General features: G+C 44.0%; 1 protein-coding gene across 1 annotated transcript in view; it reads left to right on the top strand.

Moving 5' to 3' along the window:
* Window positions 1-1,372: 1,372 nt before the first annotated feature.
* The window catches only part of LOC310900095 (uncharacterized protein), a 30,317-nt gene continuing 17,410 nt past the window's right edge, over window positions 1,373-14,279 (top strand). Inside the window, exons 1-9 of the mRNA XM_083837476.1 lie at window positions 1,373-3,366; window positions 4,092-4,159; window positions 4,277-4,390; window positions 4,505-4,527; window positions 5,747-5,785; window positions 6,509-6,540; window positions 7,252-7,399; window positions 8,096-8,226; window positions 8,846-13,055. Of these exons, the coding sequence (XP_083693602.1) occupies window positions 3,281-3,366; window positions 4,092-4,159; window positions 4,277-4,390; window positions 4,505-4,527; window positions 5,747-5,785; window positions 6,509-6,540; window positions 7,252-7,258 (369 nt within the window). The 5' untranslated portion in view covers window positions 1,373-3,280 and the 3' untranslated portion in view covers window positions 7,259-7,399; window positions 8,096-8,226; window positions 8,846-13,055. The remainder of the gene's footprint in view (window positions 3,367-4,091; window positions 4,160-4,276; window positions 4,391-4,504; window positions 4,528-5,746; window positions 5,786-6,508; window positions 6,541-7,251; window positions 7,400-8,095; window positions 8,227-8,845; window positions 13,056-14,279) is intronic.

Here is a 14,279-nt window from a genome sequence, read left to right on the forward strand (position 1 = left end):
TTCTTGGAGATATTCAAAATCTGCTTGGACGTAGTTGCCTGCTCTAGGTGGTCCTGCTTGAGCAGGTGAGTTGAACAAGATGACTTCTAGATGTCCCTTCCAGCCTCAGCTATTCTGTGATTCTGTAGAAAAAGCCACAATGAGCCAGGGCAGGTGAGGCCAAATCAGGCTTCAAAGAGCAGGTCAGAGGGAGACAGTGCACATCACAACCTAGCAATGGTAATACTGTTTGCTATCAGGAAGCCAGGATAGCTGTGCCACTGAGGTATCACCAGCTGAGATGATGGTTTCCTTTTTGAAAGACTTAGGTAGAAAGTTTTTTAGGGAGACAGATGAAGAAAACATGTTAAACTCAAGGAAAGGGATAAGTCTGATCATATGGAGCAGCAGGAAGCATCTGCAAAGGAAAGAGAAGGAAGGTTAAATGAGGGTGCTTAGCAGGAGTTGGTATAGAGAGCAAGAAGAAAGGAAGGTGCGGGCATGTAATTATTAAACTGCAACCCTGACAATCCGTAGCACTACTAGAATTTTATACCTACTAATATGCCTTATGTTAAATTGTAAGGACAACTCTATGGTTGCAATTTGTTACTTCTGGGGATTAGACACTGTGTTGATGCCAGGTCTTCTCCTGGACTAGTACTATGCACAACAGGAGAAGCCTACGCAAATGTCTTTGTCTTACACGAGATATTGAAAAGGCAATTTGTAATTCTGCAGGTAGATTGTGTTGCTTTCCTGTTTCCTTGATCTCTATTTACCTGTTTCTTTGAAATTCATCCAATTCTTCCTACAGATAAACCAAACACGAGAAGTTCAGTTCATCTCCCTTAACACACATTCCTGCAGAGTGCCTTATAATACGCTCAGAGTTTGATCTCCACTACGCCAGCAGGGCAGTAAGATTTTGTGTTCCAGGCCTTGACCTGCAGCTCTGGAGATCTGCATTTAATTTTCAGCTCTGCCACTTACTTCCCAAGTGACCTTGTGCAAGTCATTTATTCTCTCAGCATTTAATTATCACCCTTTTGCAGATGAGAAGTTGACACTTCTCTGCCTTCCGGAGAGTAATGTGAGGATAAATTTATCAACCTTCATGTTCTGCTGTGAACAATGGGAGTTCGCTGAGGCAAAGCAAAGTCCAGCAGGGGAGATGAGACAACAGAGGGAAACAAAGCAAGGATGAAGCCCTTTTTAGCTAGTTAGAGATCTATCCTCTATGAACAGCCTATGATGTCTTGCAGGATTTTACATCAATCCAGAGTGTACGATGCCGTGACTGTATCATCCGATCCTTCCATAGAGTGCGGTGACAAAACTGGAGGTGGGGATCACGAGATTACTTGTGCTCTTTTAGTAAGTAGTCATCAGATGGCTCATTCGCTTATGTCACGTCTTTATGTAGCCTGAGCCTTTTCATTTCTGTACCTAGTCTGAGTCAAGCATGGAAAATGGTCATTTACTGAAATTGTGTTGTGAATAGGAGAAAATGGTGCAAAGCAGTGACATGCTCTCTTGGAGGGAGGATGCTCCATGTCAGTCTGTGTTGTCATTGTACTTCATTGCCCTAGGGCAGCTGAGCATTTGTGCTGTCACTGCCGAAGGACTTGAGCTGTGTGGGACGTCTTCCGTGTTTCCTGGGGAGTTAGCTTTCATTCATACAGGTGACAGCGGTGGGCCTGGAACGCATGAACAAGCACCTTGACCTGGGGATGGAGATATTAGAAAGTAGGTGCAATTTAGAGGAGCAGGACTTACTGCTGAGGTGTTGGAGTCAACTGCTTATGGATCTGCTGGACCACTGTGTTCAGTCACTAGCAGTATCCATCTTTCAGTCACTAAGTGCACACCACAGACACTTAACAGTTCAAGTAGTGCCTCCCTTGAATGGCTTCCAAGATCCACAGAGGACTAGCTACCCTTTCTTCCTTCATATCTACTCCTCCAAGTAAGAGGTTTAAGTATGTTAATGGCAGAGCTTTTGCTTTTCTTGTGTTCAGAAGGGTGGACTTCAAGTACCTTTTTCATCTTGCTCCTTCACAAGCAGGTGAGCAACCTTCTGTGTAGCTAGTGCAGGAGATCAAGTTTGAAGAAATTTGGGATGCCAGGTTGCATATGACAGCTTGTTTCTTTTTAGGTAAGGATGAGGGCAATTACTTGCCCCCAATATGGCAAGATAAAGTTAGATCGGGGCTGTCTGCCCGTCATTTTGTTGCCCACAGCTTTTATTACTGCTAAATGGGCCTACAGGTTTGCAGCATGTTGGAATGACACATTACTGACTGTGTGGATGAAAAACATTTATAAAGAAGCAGACTGCCTTATTATGATTATTATTATTATTATTATTATTATTTTTCAAGTAGTGAAAAGCTACCTTTCCCACTGCTGCTTAGTATTAGATTAAAAAATAAAATCCTTGGTAATTGATTCAACTTCAGAATGATGTTCTGCTTTTTGGCTTCCAGGAAATGTGCGTAGTCTGTCTGGACATGTGCATTCTTAGATCTTTTGGAAGCCTTCTGATTGTGTGAGCCTCAGGGTTTTATAAGCTAGCAGGGTCCAGGATGTAGAAAGTGAAGTGAAAAAAGTAATAGAGATACTGGTGCCCAGATGTTTGAGTATTTAAGTGACTAACGGTAATCTATGTCAGTTTCAGTTAGGTACCTGTATATTCTTAAACTGGGGGATCTGCTCTGGGGAAGCAAGTTTGTTCTTTATTATTCTTATTTTTTCTGTCCCACTGACACTTTAAAATCTCAGGGATTAAGGACTCTATTCCTGCGTCCTTGACCTGACCAGGCCCTGCTCCCCAATTGCCTTCCCGGTATTTCCTAAGCTGGGGATGCATTCCAAGAAAATCAAGCAGCCTGTGAGAAGTAGATGCTGTCTTTACTTCATCTTCATTCTGGCTTCTCTGGAGTAATCCTGGAGGGGTATAAAACATGTTTCCCGTTAGGAGAAAACATGCTGTAAAGAAAGAAGCCTAAGTAAATATACAATAAAGAGATGAATAAAAGTGTCTGAGAGAGACAATTCATGGCTCTGTTAGGATCACAAGGAGATTTTGTTTTGGGTTTCTGTAGGCCATTTCTGCAGTTCAGGGAATGATTGTTGTGCTAAACTTTACCTTTAAACCCCATGCCGAAAACAAACAGCCAGCACGTTCTCAGCCTATTCAGCACCTCTGTTACATAAGGGAGCATAAAGAGGTGTGCCGTGGCTATTAGAGGTTTGGCACACACATGGTATTGCTGTCACTGGGAAAGGTTTTTATAAAATGTGCTACGGAGCAAATACGGCGCTGCTGCTAACAGTGAAACAGCCCCAGCAAAATGCCTTTGGAGCCCACGTGAGCTGTGTAAGGTAGGAAAACGCAACGAGACCTTCTGTCAAAATATTTCAGAGTGGGGGGTGAAGAAAACGTTCCTCCTCTCGCAGTGCAAGCCAGGTTGCATGGGTGGGTGCAGCTGATGCTCAGGCACACGCAGCAGAACTTGGCAACAGGAAGTGAAGTCACATGCTTAGCAGAAAACTCAAGGGCACGCTCGGGAGACAGAATGTAATTACTCAGTTTGGATTTTAGCCATGACACTGAGTTAACCCTCAGAGCAAGTATGATTTTATTTCTCTTCCATCCTGAGAGTTCCTAAGATTAGAGGGAGACACGGAGGATCCTGTATTTAATTTTCTTGATAAGCTTTCTCTGTGACCTGTATTCTTGCCATATCTGAACCTTAAAACATGAACAAATTTAGTTCCTCACCTCTGCGAGGCTGGGAAATACTTTCCCAGCTGCCTTTTCATGCCTGCAAGTGGTCCCTGAGAGCAGTGCAGGGCTGGGGAGGTTTGGTTTGTTCCTTGCACTGGGGATTACCGTTTTAGTTGCTGTCCTTTTCCACAAGGAAAGGACATAAATAGCCAGGTTAGGAAACAATTGGTAATTTAATGAGCCTCGGAAGACTTGAGGGGAGAAAGGGCAGTTCCCCTCACTGACATCCTTGTTCTTTGTGATCTCTTGAGATCAGGCAGAATGAGGGGCCTATCACTGTATATTTCATGAACAAAATATCAGGTTTGTTCTTGTATAGGGTATGGGATGCTATGCAGCTGGCCTGTCCCCTCTTCCTCCTGGCTGACAGTAGGATTCTCTGCTCAGGTAGGTTTTCCTGTTATGTGAGCCGTACCCGTGGGGTGCACATAGAAGGCGAAAGAAAACAGGCTTTCTAGGTGTTGCTTTTTGAAAGAGATGAGATGGTTTTCCCCCATTTTGCAGGCTATTTCCTGCAGAACAGCTGCACAGCTTCTCTGGAGCCTGCTGCTGGCCCAAGTGCCTGTGATCATAGAAATAGCTGGTTAGGAGGTGACCCAGAACAAAAAGAAAAGGCAGGTAAGGTGGGGACACCAATTCTGTCTCTGTTCCTCCCCTCCAAATAAAAGAAAATAATATATTTGTATATTCAAGCCAGAGTACAAAGCTATAGATCATTCCTTTACTTTCCAGGTAAATGGACAATGGTTAAGAACGTAAGTAAGGACATACTTCAGGGTGCATAATGCTATTTGAAATGTTCCACAGCAGGCTTCCATACCCAGAAAGAGTTAGACCCATGGCAGTACATAACTTCTTCTGTCATGGAAGTGGAAGGAGTGATGTGCATACTCTGAGGTCAGGTGAGATCACAGGGCAGTCTTGACCCGAGCTGCCCCTAGCACCAGGGAATGGCTGGGCGAGTGAGTGCCATTAAGCAGGGACACACCATCCGAAACAGAACCAAGGCTCGTAGCTCGGGTTTGCCTGTTGAAACAATCCAATGACGCCGCAGTTATTTGCGGGAGCTCTGTGGTGCAGCCCGGGCAGCGTATGGTGTGGAGTGTGTGGCCTGTAGGCCCTTAGGGCTGTGCCGCAGCAGTGAGACCAGAACCACCCTGAGGAGCGGACACTGCATTTGGCACCCTGGCGAGAGGTGCCGCCTGCCAGGGCACAGGCGGGTGCCTTGGAGCCCCTGGGTGCTTTTAGGAACGCTGGGTGTGCCACGTGCTTGCCAGACATTCGCCTGTTTGCAGAGCTGGAAAAAAATTAGTAAATTCGAAGCTCTTCACGAGAGCACTCAGCAAAATGGCAAGTTGAAATCTGCACTTGGGCAGCAATTTTCCTGCAAGGGTCTTTAAGCACTATATGAATATTAATTAAGCCAGCTGCAAAACCAAATTACGCCTGTATAATCGAGGTAGGTTTTGTTATCCTTTTCTAGATGGGGAAACTGAGGCAGGTGAAATGTATTTTGCCTCAGCCTGTTCAGCCAGCCAATATCAGATCTAGGAAATAAAGATTATGACCCTTATGCTTTCGCTAATAGAAATCCATACAGCTCCTACAGCTCTGCTCCTTTTGGTTTTAAGAACCGTATTTCCTTCTCTAAACTACCATTCACTTAACTGATCTAGGTTGGCAAGCTTATGGCAAAGGATTTTCCAGCTAGCCCAATTACAGCAATTCTCACCTCCTGCCCTTCTGTATCCTGAGGTCTGCTAGTGTTCTGAAAGGGATAAGAGGCAGTCACTAGCCTTATTTCAGTTGCACATCAGTACCTGTGTAGTGCTGGGTTTGTTATTCTTAGTCTTGGAAATTTTAATTTGCAGCAACAACTTGCACCCTTAATGCTTAGAAATACATAAATGTTTGCGTTGCTTTGCACTCAATTGTCAGGCATATCCCATGCTGTTTTGTTGTTTCCCCGGACAGGTGGAGATGGAGCAGTTAGGCACTGACGGCTTCTGTCTGGTGAGCTGGCTCTTGATTGACTGATTAGCTTCTTTGTATGGCAGGCGCTTCTCTCAGCACCTTCATTAAAGATGCATCATACCCCCTGCAAGAGTTTTTTTTTTTTTCTCTATTTTATTTTTTCCCCTCAGAGACGGAGAGAAAGAGGGACAGAGAAGGAGTAATTGTGAATGTTTTACAGTAGGGAAACTTAGTATTGGAGGTCTTTAGAGATGGAGTGCAGCCAGGTTCCTGCCTCCAAAATTACCAGAGAACCCCCAACATGCAAAACTGATGCATGTGTCTGTAAGCAACTTCAGAAGAAAATGTAAAAAAAAAAAAAAAATTTTTTTAAGGGAGTCCATTTCCAGTAATAACTCTCATGTCTCTCAGGATTTTTCCCCTATATCATGATATTAATTTTTGCCTGAGGAAGCTTTCTTTAGTATTAAATAGTTAACCTTTGGAAAATGCATGGGAAGGAGCTGGAGAGGTACTCTTCATTTTACAATCAGATAAAATGGGGCACGGAGAAGGAAACTGGCCTACAGACATGATTGCATGTGTCTGGACTGTCAAGTTCCAGCTCTCAGTTGTTTAAGTGTGACACGAAACCACGCTTTTCTTCCCAAGGTGGGAGACAAGACCCAGGAGATGATCCCATTTCTCTGTCATTGCTGTTATCTGATGCAGCTTCTTTCCATGTTGCTGTTGATAATGCTCTGAAATTCCCATATCTAATAGGTTGTCTGCCTGGAGAAGCGATACCGGTGTGTGTAAGTCTAAACTTAAATTGATATGCTAGTATAACTTCATTGTTTTGTTATAAGAGAACTTCTCTCAGATCATCTTGCATCACTCTGAAAGGAGTTTAAGCTAAGGAAAACAAAATAGCAACTCCTATTCTGCAGCAAGCATTTGCACAGGGAGTTATAACACTTGTTTGTTAAACAAGATTTCTGAAATTATACTGATAAGCCCAGTGAAACTGTTTCAGACAAAATTTAGATTGATTTACTTGTAATGAAACGCTTTATGCATTATCCTTGCAGACGATGTGATCTGCAGTGGTGGTCACTAGTACCACAAGTAGATTTAGCTGTAGTCCTAGGATTGTGCCTGGCAAAATGGGACAGGATGATCAATGTCTTCTGTCCGCAGGTCAGTATGCTAAGTTGGCTGTGGTTTGGAGAAGAATAGCAGAAAAGAGAAGTGTAGTTGGATTGGGGGAACCTAGAGTCTTCTCTTACGAATTTGTGTGTGCATAGAGTGATCGTAAGCTGTGCTTTATGTGATCGCCGTGACTCCTTGCACAGAGCTGAGCACAGTATGTTCAAGGCACTGCAGTTTGGCTGCAACTGACACGTGCCATGTTCAGGCTGTAATAGTTCAGACTTAACCCCTGGGGCCTCTCGCAAAGATGGTGACAGGCTAGGCAGAACTTTGTTAATTAGAACCTGTTGGAAACCTTTTCTTTTTTTTTTCAGATGGTAATAGGAGATATAGCAGCTGTAGACCCAGTGGGTCTTTGGGCTGTTTCTTCCCTTCAGCTAAAGGATCGGTTCCCATAGAAGGATTCTGACTCACACTTGCAACAGGCCAATGTAGAGAGGCACTGCCTTATCATTTAACCAGGTACCCCCATTGTTTTATTGCATTTCACATCCCTGATCCGAAGAGCAAAAAGGTTCAGTGTCTCCATCATGAAGTCTAGGGATCCAAACAGCATTTTGCCTAGCAGGAATATGCTTATTATAGAAATGTAGTGGTAATTCTGTATTAAGCCTGCATAAGGATTCACATAGCTTTCTGCATGGTGGGGATCAGGTCTACGCAGGCATTTAGACAACAACATATGGAGCTGTGTTGGGATCTATATGTGGTATAAATCTGAGATCTGCAAGTCTGAAGTTGTGTATTAAAATCGTAGAATAAATCCTGTCACTTCAGAGCTCTCCATAGTGAGGACCTGCTCTCCACTCAGAGCTGGACATTAGGCATAGGTACATCCTGGGATATAGCATGATACCTGGTTTAGTATATGTGTGGAGAGCTGAGAGAAAGCAGTAATTCAACAGAGCTTAACGTTGGCTTCTTTTTAATTTTAAGATATGTTTATTGGCTTCTAAGAATGTTTTATTCAGTCATCTTCAGTCAGGGGAGTATTGATAGCGATGGAGCATTATGGAGCTGTATTTGTGGTGGTGTGAGAGGTGCGCTGTAGGAGGGCTGTGAAGGCTACTCTATTTTTGGGATACAAAATTGCAGTGCAAGTAGGAATGGATGGCACCTTGCTGTGAAATAATCTAACTTATACCCATTTCTTTACAGTATTGCCCTTTGAATGGCCAGTGACATGGCAGCCTGGTCTAAAGGCAGCTGCCCAACCCCTGCTCATCCATGTTCAATGCAGACTTTCAGCTCTGTTAGGAATCGTTTGCATGCAGCAGATCTTGTTCTCTGTGAGTTGCATTGGTGCAGTGCCAGTCAGCTTGGGGAGGAAAGGCAAACCTGCTAACAGGAGCTTTCGCTTGTTTATTGTGTATTTTTATCTCCCCTTCAATCTCTTTTTTTTTAATTTAAATATTTGATGTCAGTTCATTTATTTTTATGACAAATGATTTTTTTCATTCCAGAAACAGAAAGTGCTAGAGATGCCAGCATCACGGGGGCATCTGTTCTCTACTTTTAATTAGTCCTTTCTCCCCACTCACTTCCAGCCCATATAAAGAGCTGTGTGACTTTTTTTTTTAAAGTACCTGTGTCATCCATTACAATGTACCTATCTGGGTGCTGTGCCAAAGACAGACCATCTGCAGGGTCTTAAGCACTGTTCAGGAATCAGTAGAAGCCCTTTACATGCAGTTTGTTCCAAAGGGTCAAAGTCCGTGTTGTAAGGTGTGTCCTCAAGGAAGATTCTTGTTTTTTTTCCCTCTTAAGTGCCAAATATCCATGATGCAGATTGATTATGAACCTGTTACTTCTGTTGCTATATTTAACCTCCAGCCCTGTGCTATCTGTCATTGGCCCCTGTGAAACATCATAAATATCATGTACCCTCCCCTTGCCTTTTCTTCCTAGCAAGAAGACCTGATGTTGTGCCACCTTTACCTGCAGTGCCTTCACACAGGGTCATGTCTCAGACTTTAAGGGGATCTAGGAGTACCTTCAGGATTGACCAAGTTGTTTATTTGAGATGTGATGGACTGTGTCTATCCTGGATGCCTTTATGCTTGCTACTCCAAGCTGGGGGCTGACTTGGTTGATGGAACGAAGGAAGGAATCCCTTGGGACCTGATGTCAGTAGCCACAGACAGCTTTTGATAGGAGCCTTATGCTGTTTTCAAGGAAAAGAAGAATGAAAAACCTGCATCAGGAAAAGGAAGCATGGAAGTTGGACCATTAAACCATGCAGGGTATCATGAGTTTAATTTGAGCAGGGAAATATATAGATGTAATGTCCCTCAGTTCGTGCCAATAGGGAAATTTATGAGGCTCTGAAAGGGCATCAGAAGAGGCGGTAGTGGATGTTGTGAATTGCATGGGAGAGTTTAAGTGAGGCAGCGATAGCACCAACAAATAGATCATGGGGAATAATCCTGCTCTGATTGTGAGGGGGATGGATAAACTATCACCTTAGCTGATCTTTCTCACCTGTAACTCTCATATGGATATGACACTTTGAAGTGCTGAGAAGCCTCAATATCCACTGAAGTCTGTGATAACTAAAGGCATGGATCATTCTGCAGCCAGCGGTATTGCTTCGGAAGGTCTGAAGCATCCCTCTCTGTTCTTCCTTGCCTCAGACGTAGCCCACTTTTCTGCGTGTTCCAGCACTCCATGTGTCTTGCTTGCCTCCCTCTCTGCTTTGCAGATGCTACATTAAATCTACCCGTGGACACTTAGAAGATGCTATGGAAATGTATTGCTTGCCTTCAGCAATAGCAACGGCCGGCCGGTCGCCTTGCTCCCCCAGCCCATCAGCTCTAGCACTGTGGTGCTTGTGTTTGCTGGACTGTTCCTTCTCAGTGTACGGAGGTGAACACATGTTCTGTATTAATCTTCATTTCAATGAAGTTGTTTTAGTTCATGCTTTATTGCAGCGCTTTGTAATAATGCATCTGTAATGGCAGCCCTTGGGGCAGCAGTCGCATGTGGCAGGCTGAGTGCCTGAACTGCTCCTGAGAATGACTCCAATCATACAGAATGAGGCACTCCCTGGTGCACCATCTGAATTTATAATACCAATTTATATAGTGCCCTAAAGCAAGCTTTGTATTTGGTCTGGGACACAGGGGCCAGGCTAGAGGAGGGAAACTGCTCTCCATTTTGTGCTGTCCCTTTTTCAAATATATACATTTGTCTAGCTTTCCAACCTGCCTATCTTAAAGCCTAGGCTGAGCCCTGGAAAGGCAAGAATATACACTGCCTCACGGCGATGGGAGCAGAACTGGTAAGTGGCCAAAACAGGGCTGCTGCCTCATGGCCTCAGAGTCTTTCAGTGGGCGCAGAGGGGCGATGTGTAAAGAGATGGGCCTGCAAACAGAGCAGAATCCTGCTCTGGCACTGTTGGTTCACTGCCCTCATGCTTTTGTGGTTGGGATTCAGTGCTAGCTTAATCTCCTTTGAGAAAACAGGTGTTGGGACCCAAGCCACTTAGGATTCAGTTTCAAAACTTGGTTAGGGTTGGATTTTCAAAGATAGGTACCCAGTAGGATTTTCAGAAAACACTTAAATACTATGGATATCTAATTTGTACTAACTTTGAAAAAGGAGCATATAGTACTTTAAAGGTCAAAATCAATGCTTTAAACTTGCCATGGAGACATGCTGCACCTATCATTAAACACAGGCTAAAAGGGTTTTGTCAAAAATACTGTTCGCTAAGTGGAAAGAAGGTATGTTTTGTACTCTTTGGCTCCTTGGAGGATTTAGCTAATGCTAGAAAATTCCCACCCCCCAGTGTTTTATAGCAGCAGGGAGAGAATTCTTTCCCTCACCCTACTTTTATTGGAGTCTTGTTTGGGGTTTGTAATCTCATTTTAAATCTTCTAGTTATAGACTCACACAAAAATCAACAAGTTTATTGTCATCTGAGAGAGAGAGCCTGCGTTGTCCTGCACTGATGTCCTTATTCCACCTGTGTTTCTTGGCTGGGGAGGGCGTCTGTTATGTGTGGGTAAGCAGCCAGCCACAGATAAGTGTTTGAAGTGAGATTGCTAGGGCCTGATCCTGAAGAATGAACACAAGACTAGATATAACCCCCCCAGTCTGACTGTTTCCTACATTGTTTGGAGTATTATCTAGTGCTTACAGCAGGAAACGTCCCTATCTTGTACCACTGATAGTCAGCAATCAAGGGCTCTACTTCAGTGTTGCTGAAGGGGTCAACAGCAATGTGGAGATAATACTTAATCTTGGTTGGGGAGTTGCTCTTCAAGGAGTAGCTTTTAGTACTCGGCCATACTCCTTGCAACATTTCCTGTTCTTACCCAAACCTGCTGATGGGCTGGCGTGGTATTTGTTGCTAGGAAATCACGCTGTTGTCATCAGATCATTAGTACAGCTCCATCTGAGGATTCAAGAACAAAAAGAGGACTCAGAGTTCAAGTGGAGGGGGTAATAAACACCAAGGAACTGCTGGGACCTAAAGCAGAGGGGGCCAGTGACATCTCAGAAACTGGAGGGATCACACTGAGTTAGGAGATTCAGCAAGTAAGAAAGGTTGGAGTTCAAAACTACTGGAAATAGTCATTGGACGGTTTATGGGTTACCTCTGAACCATGCCTTTGGTCTTTGACTGTTTTTCTGGATGCTGCCTGCTGGACAGCACAGAGCAGGGTTGGTGAATTCCACTCATTTTTTGCATGAGGGCCTCTAAGGCTGTAGAAATGGTTGTCTTGAGCCAGCCCTGAGTTAGGGTCTTGGTGGAATTGTTGACAACATGAAAGATGGGAATGGAGGTTTTTCTGTTGAGAGCATGTGATGGGAGAGTATCCGTCTTAGAATGAGGCATAGATACAATAGCTGGTGGTAGAGGTTATAAAGTCAGTGTAACAACCATCAAATTTTATACTGCTGCCTGAAAATGTGCAGCTTTTCTTTTTCTTTGCAAACTCGTGTGCAGGTATCATCTGTTGTTGTTATGCTTACATATTCCTAAGTGTAAACACACATACAGAAGACACCCCTCCACAATGACACCTAAAGATAGCAGAAGATGATGTGTAAGACTTTGAAAAGGACTTCACCTTTTTTCTCCCAAAATATATTAACTGATGTAACAAAATACACTTCCTTTCCCTGCACATCTTGCTCTGATTGTGCTCCTTTGGTATTTGCACACTTGTGAGCCCTAAGCCCTCTTTCACATTCCTCTTCCTGCAAGAATGCTCTCATCTGAGTGTGTTCATCCTTACATGTATGAGTACCTGCATCATTTTCTTGGCACATTCTCTCCCCTTCATAGAAGGCCACACGTGTACCTGTATACTTTGTCCTCTGCACAGTGCGCTGAACAAAGCAGCGCTCAGCAAGTAACTCCATGCAGTCTATTCCTATGCGGGAAACTTTTTTGTAGCTATTAAATAAATGCAACACAACATGCATTTAGGAGAAAGAGGAAAAGGGCTTTGAATCAAGAATAAAGAGATGCATCCTGCAAGTGGCCAGAATAATTCTGGAGGTTGGATCTCCTGCCGGAGTGAAAAATGACGTTTACAGGAGAAGAACTTAGACCTAACCCTCTGAAGTGACGGTAAAGTGAGTTCTGACCAGATGCTGTCATTATCACCCTTTTCCCATCTGTTTTTGCTTATTATTGTAATGAGTTTTGCTCTCTCAAGTAGGATAAGGTCACAAGTGAGATAAGATCAGCTTCGTTTGGCACGACCAAGATGTGATTGTGGTTTGGACTGCAGCTTCTAAATTCACCTTGGGTATTCACTTCGGGGCAAAAAGACACTGAAAGTGCTAATGTGGCCAAAAAAAAAAAAAAAGCCAGAGATAAACTGTATTCTTGCCTTATTGTACAGATTTCTCTGCCACTGTTTCAATGGCAAATTCCCCTTGAGCCTCATTTCCATTAACAGTAGCACACAAATGCTTGAAATCAATGATTTGGTGAATGCCATTGAGAGAACCAAAGGAAAAAAACGCAGGAGATGATACTCAGTGGGACGAGATTGCAGTGCGGCCTCCTTCCCATCTACTGCTGCCCTACTCAGGGCATTTGTTTATGTGGGATCATCCAGTCTTAATGTTGCAACACTTGCGCATCCCGGCATGGCAGGTAATGCCTCTAACACCCGCATGTTCTGCAGGGCCTTTTCCAGGCTTTGGTGCCTTTCTCATCACCCTTGTGGAGTGGGTGGGGGGGAATCAGGAACCGATGATAATGGTATACGCACAGGTTGGGGTGTAGGTAGCTCCTGTGAGCCAACTGCTTCCTCTAGCAAGATGCCAGAGAAAGCTGTGCATGTGGGTACGACAGCCACTGTCCTGAGTTAGCCAGCCCCCAGATCTCAGAGCAGAGTACCTTGAAGAGGAACCGTCCGACTGTGCAATTTGTTGAAATAAGCACATGGGATTGGTGAAAAGTTTGCAGATTTATTCTAAAGGAAGCAAGCAAGAGAAAATGAATGACACATCTGTGCTTGTGTATGCTTGCCTTTGCCTCTTCTCTCCAGCGGTGGGAGCAGAGAGCGCAGTGCCTGTGTCGGGAGGGGGTGCCCAGGTGTGTAAAGCTGTGCTGCTGCTGGTCTCCGGGGGGCTCTGGAAAGGGGTCTTGCTGCCATTGTAATGGAGAGACCAGAAACAAGTTGATGCACCTGCTGGTGAGCTAATGGAGAGGACATGCAGGTGTATGAGCTTGTCATACATCTGGAAGTCATGTTGTAAGTCTGGAAGTCATCACAGTGCCAGTGGTACATGCTGGGGAGAGGAGCAGCTTTAGAGGGGGCTGCTGCAAACCTCACTGGTGTGATGGTTTGTTTTGCTTTCCTCTCAGTACAGCTTGTTTGCAAACTGCGGGGCTAAGCTAGAGATGTGAAAGAAAGAATTAGAGGAATTAAAAAAATCCACTCCCCTATTGAGCAATTAGATTATTGCTTGCTGGACAAAGAACTTCTCCTTGTACTGTGCTGTTTTCCTATTGCCTCCACTTTGCTCTACATGTCAGCAAAGTGTCTTGCAGCCCTGATGAAACTTCCCTGCTCTCCTAATATTTTCCCACTACTCTCTACCTATTTATAAAATGATTTCTGCTATTTTAGTACCTCACTGTAACAATTCTTCGGAAGTAGAGGTCTGTGTGTCCGAATTATGCACAGTAAGATTTTTTCAAAGCAGATGCTACCTTCCTTGGTTCCTACAGAGCACCCTGAATAGCTCCTCAGATGAAGCCTCCTATCCCTCTTTTGAATTTGTAAGCACTTTATATGTTGGGATCCCTAGATTTTCTAGTTGAAAAAATCACATGCGGATGAAAACTAGTTTGCTGTGCCAAAATCTTCCC

Source organism: Anser anser (genome assembly GCF_964211835.1).
Source record: "Anser anser genome assembly, chromosome: 5".
Classification (NCBI taxonomy): domain Eukaryota; kingdom Metazoa; phylum Chordata; class Aves; order Anseriformes; family Anatidae; genus Anser; species Anser anser.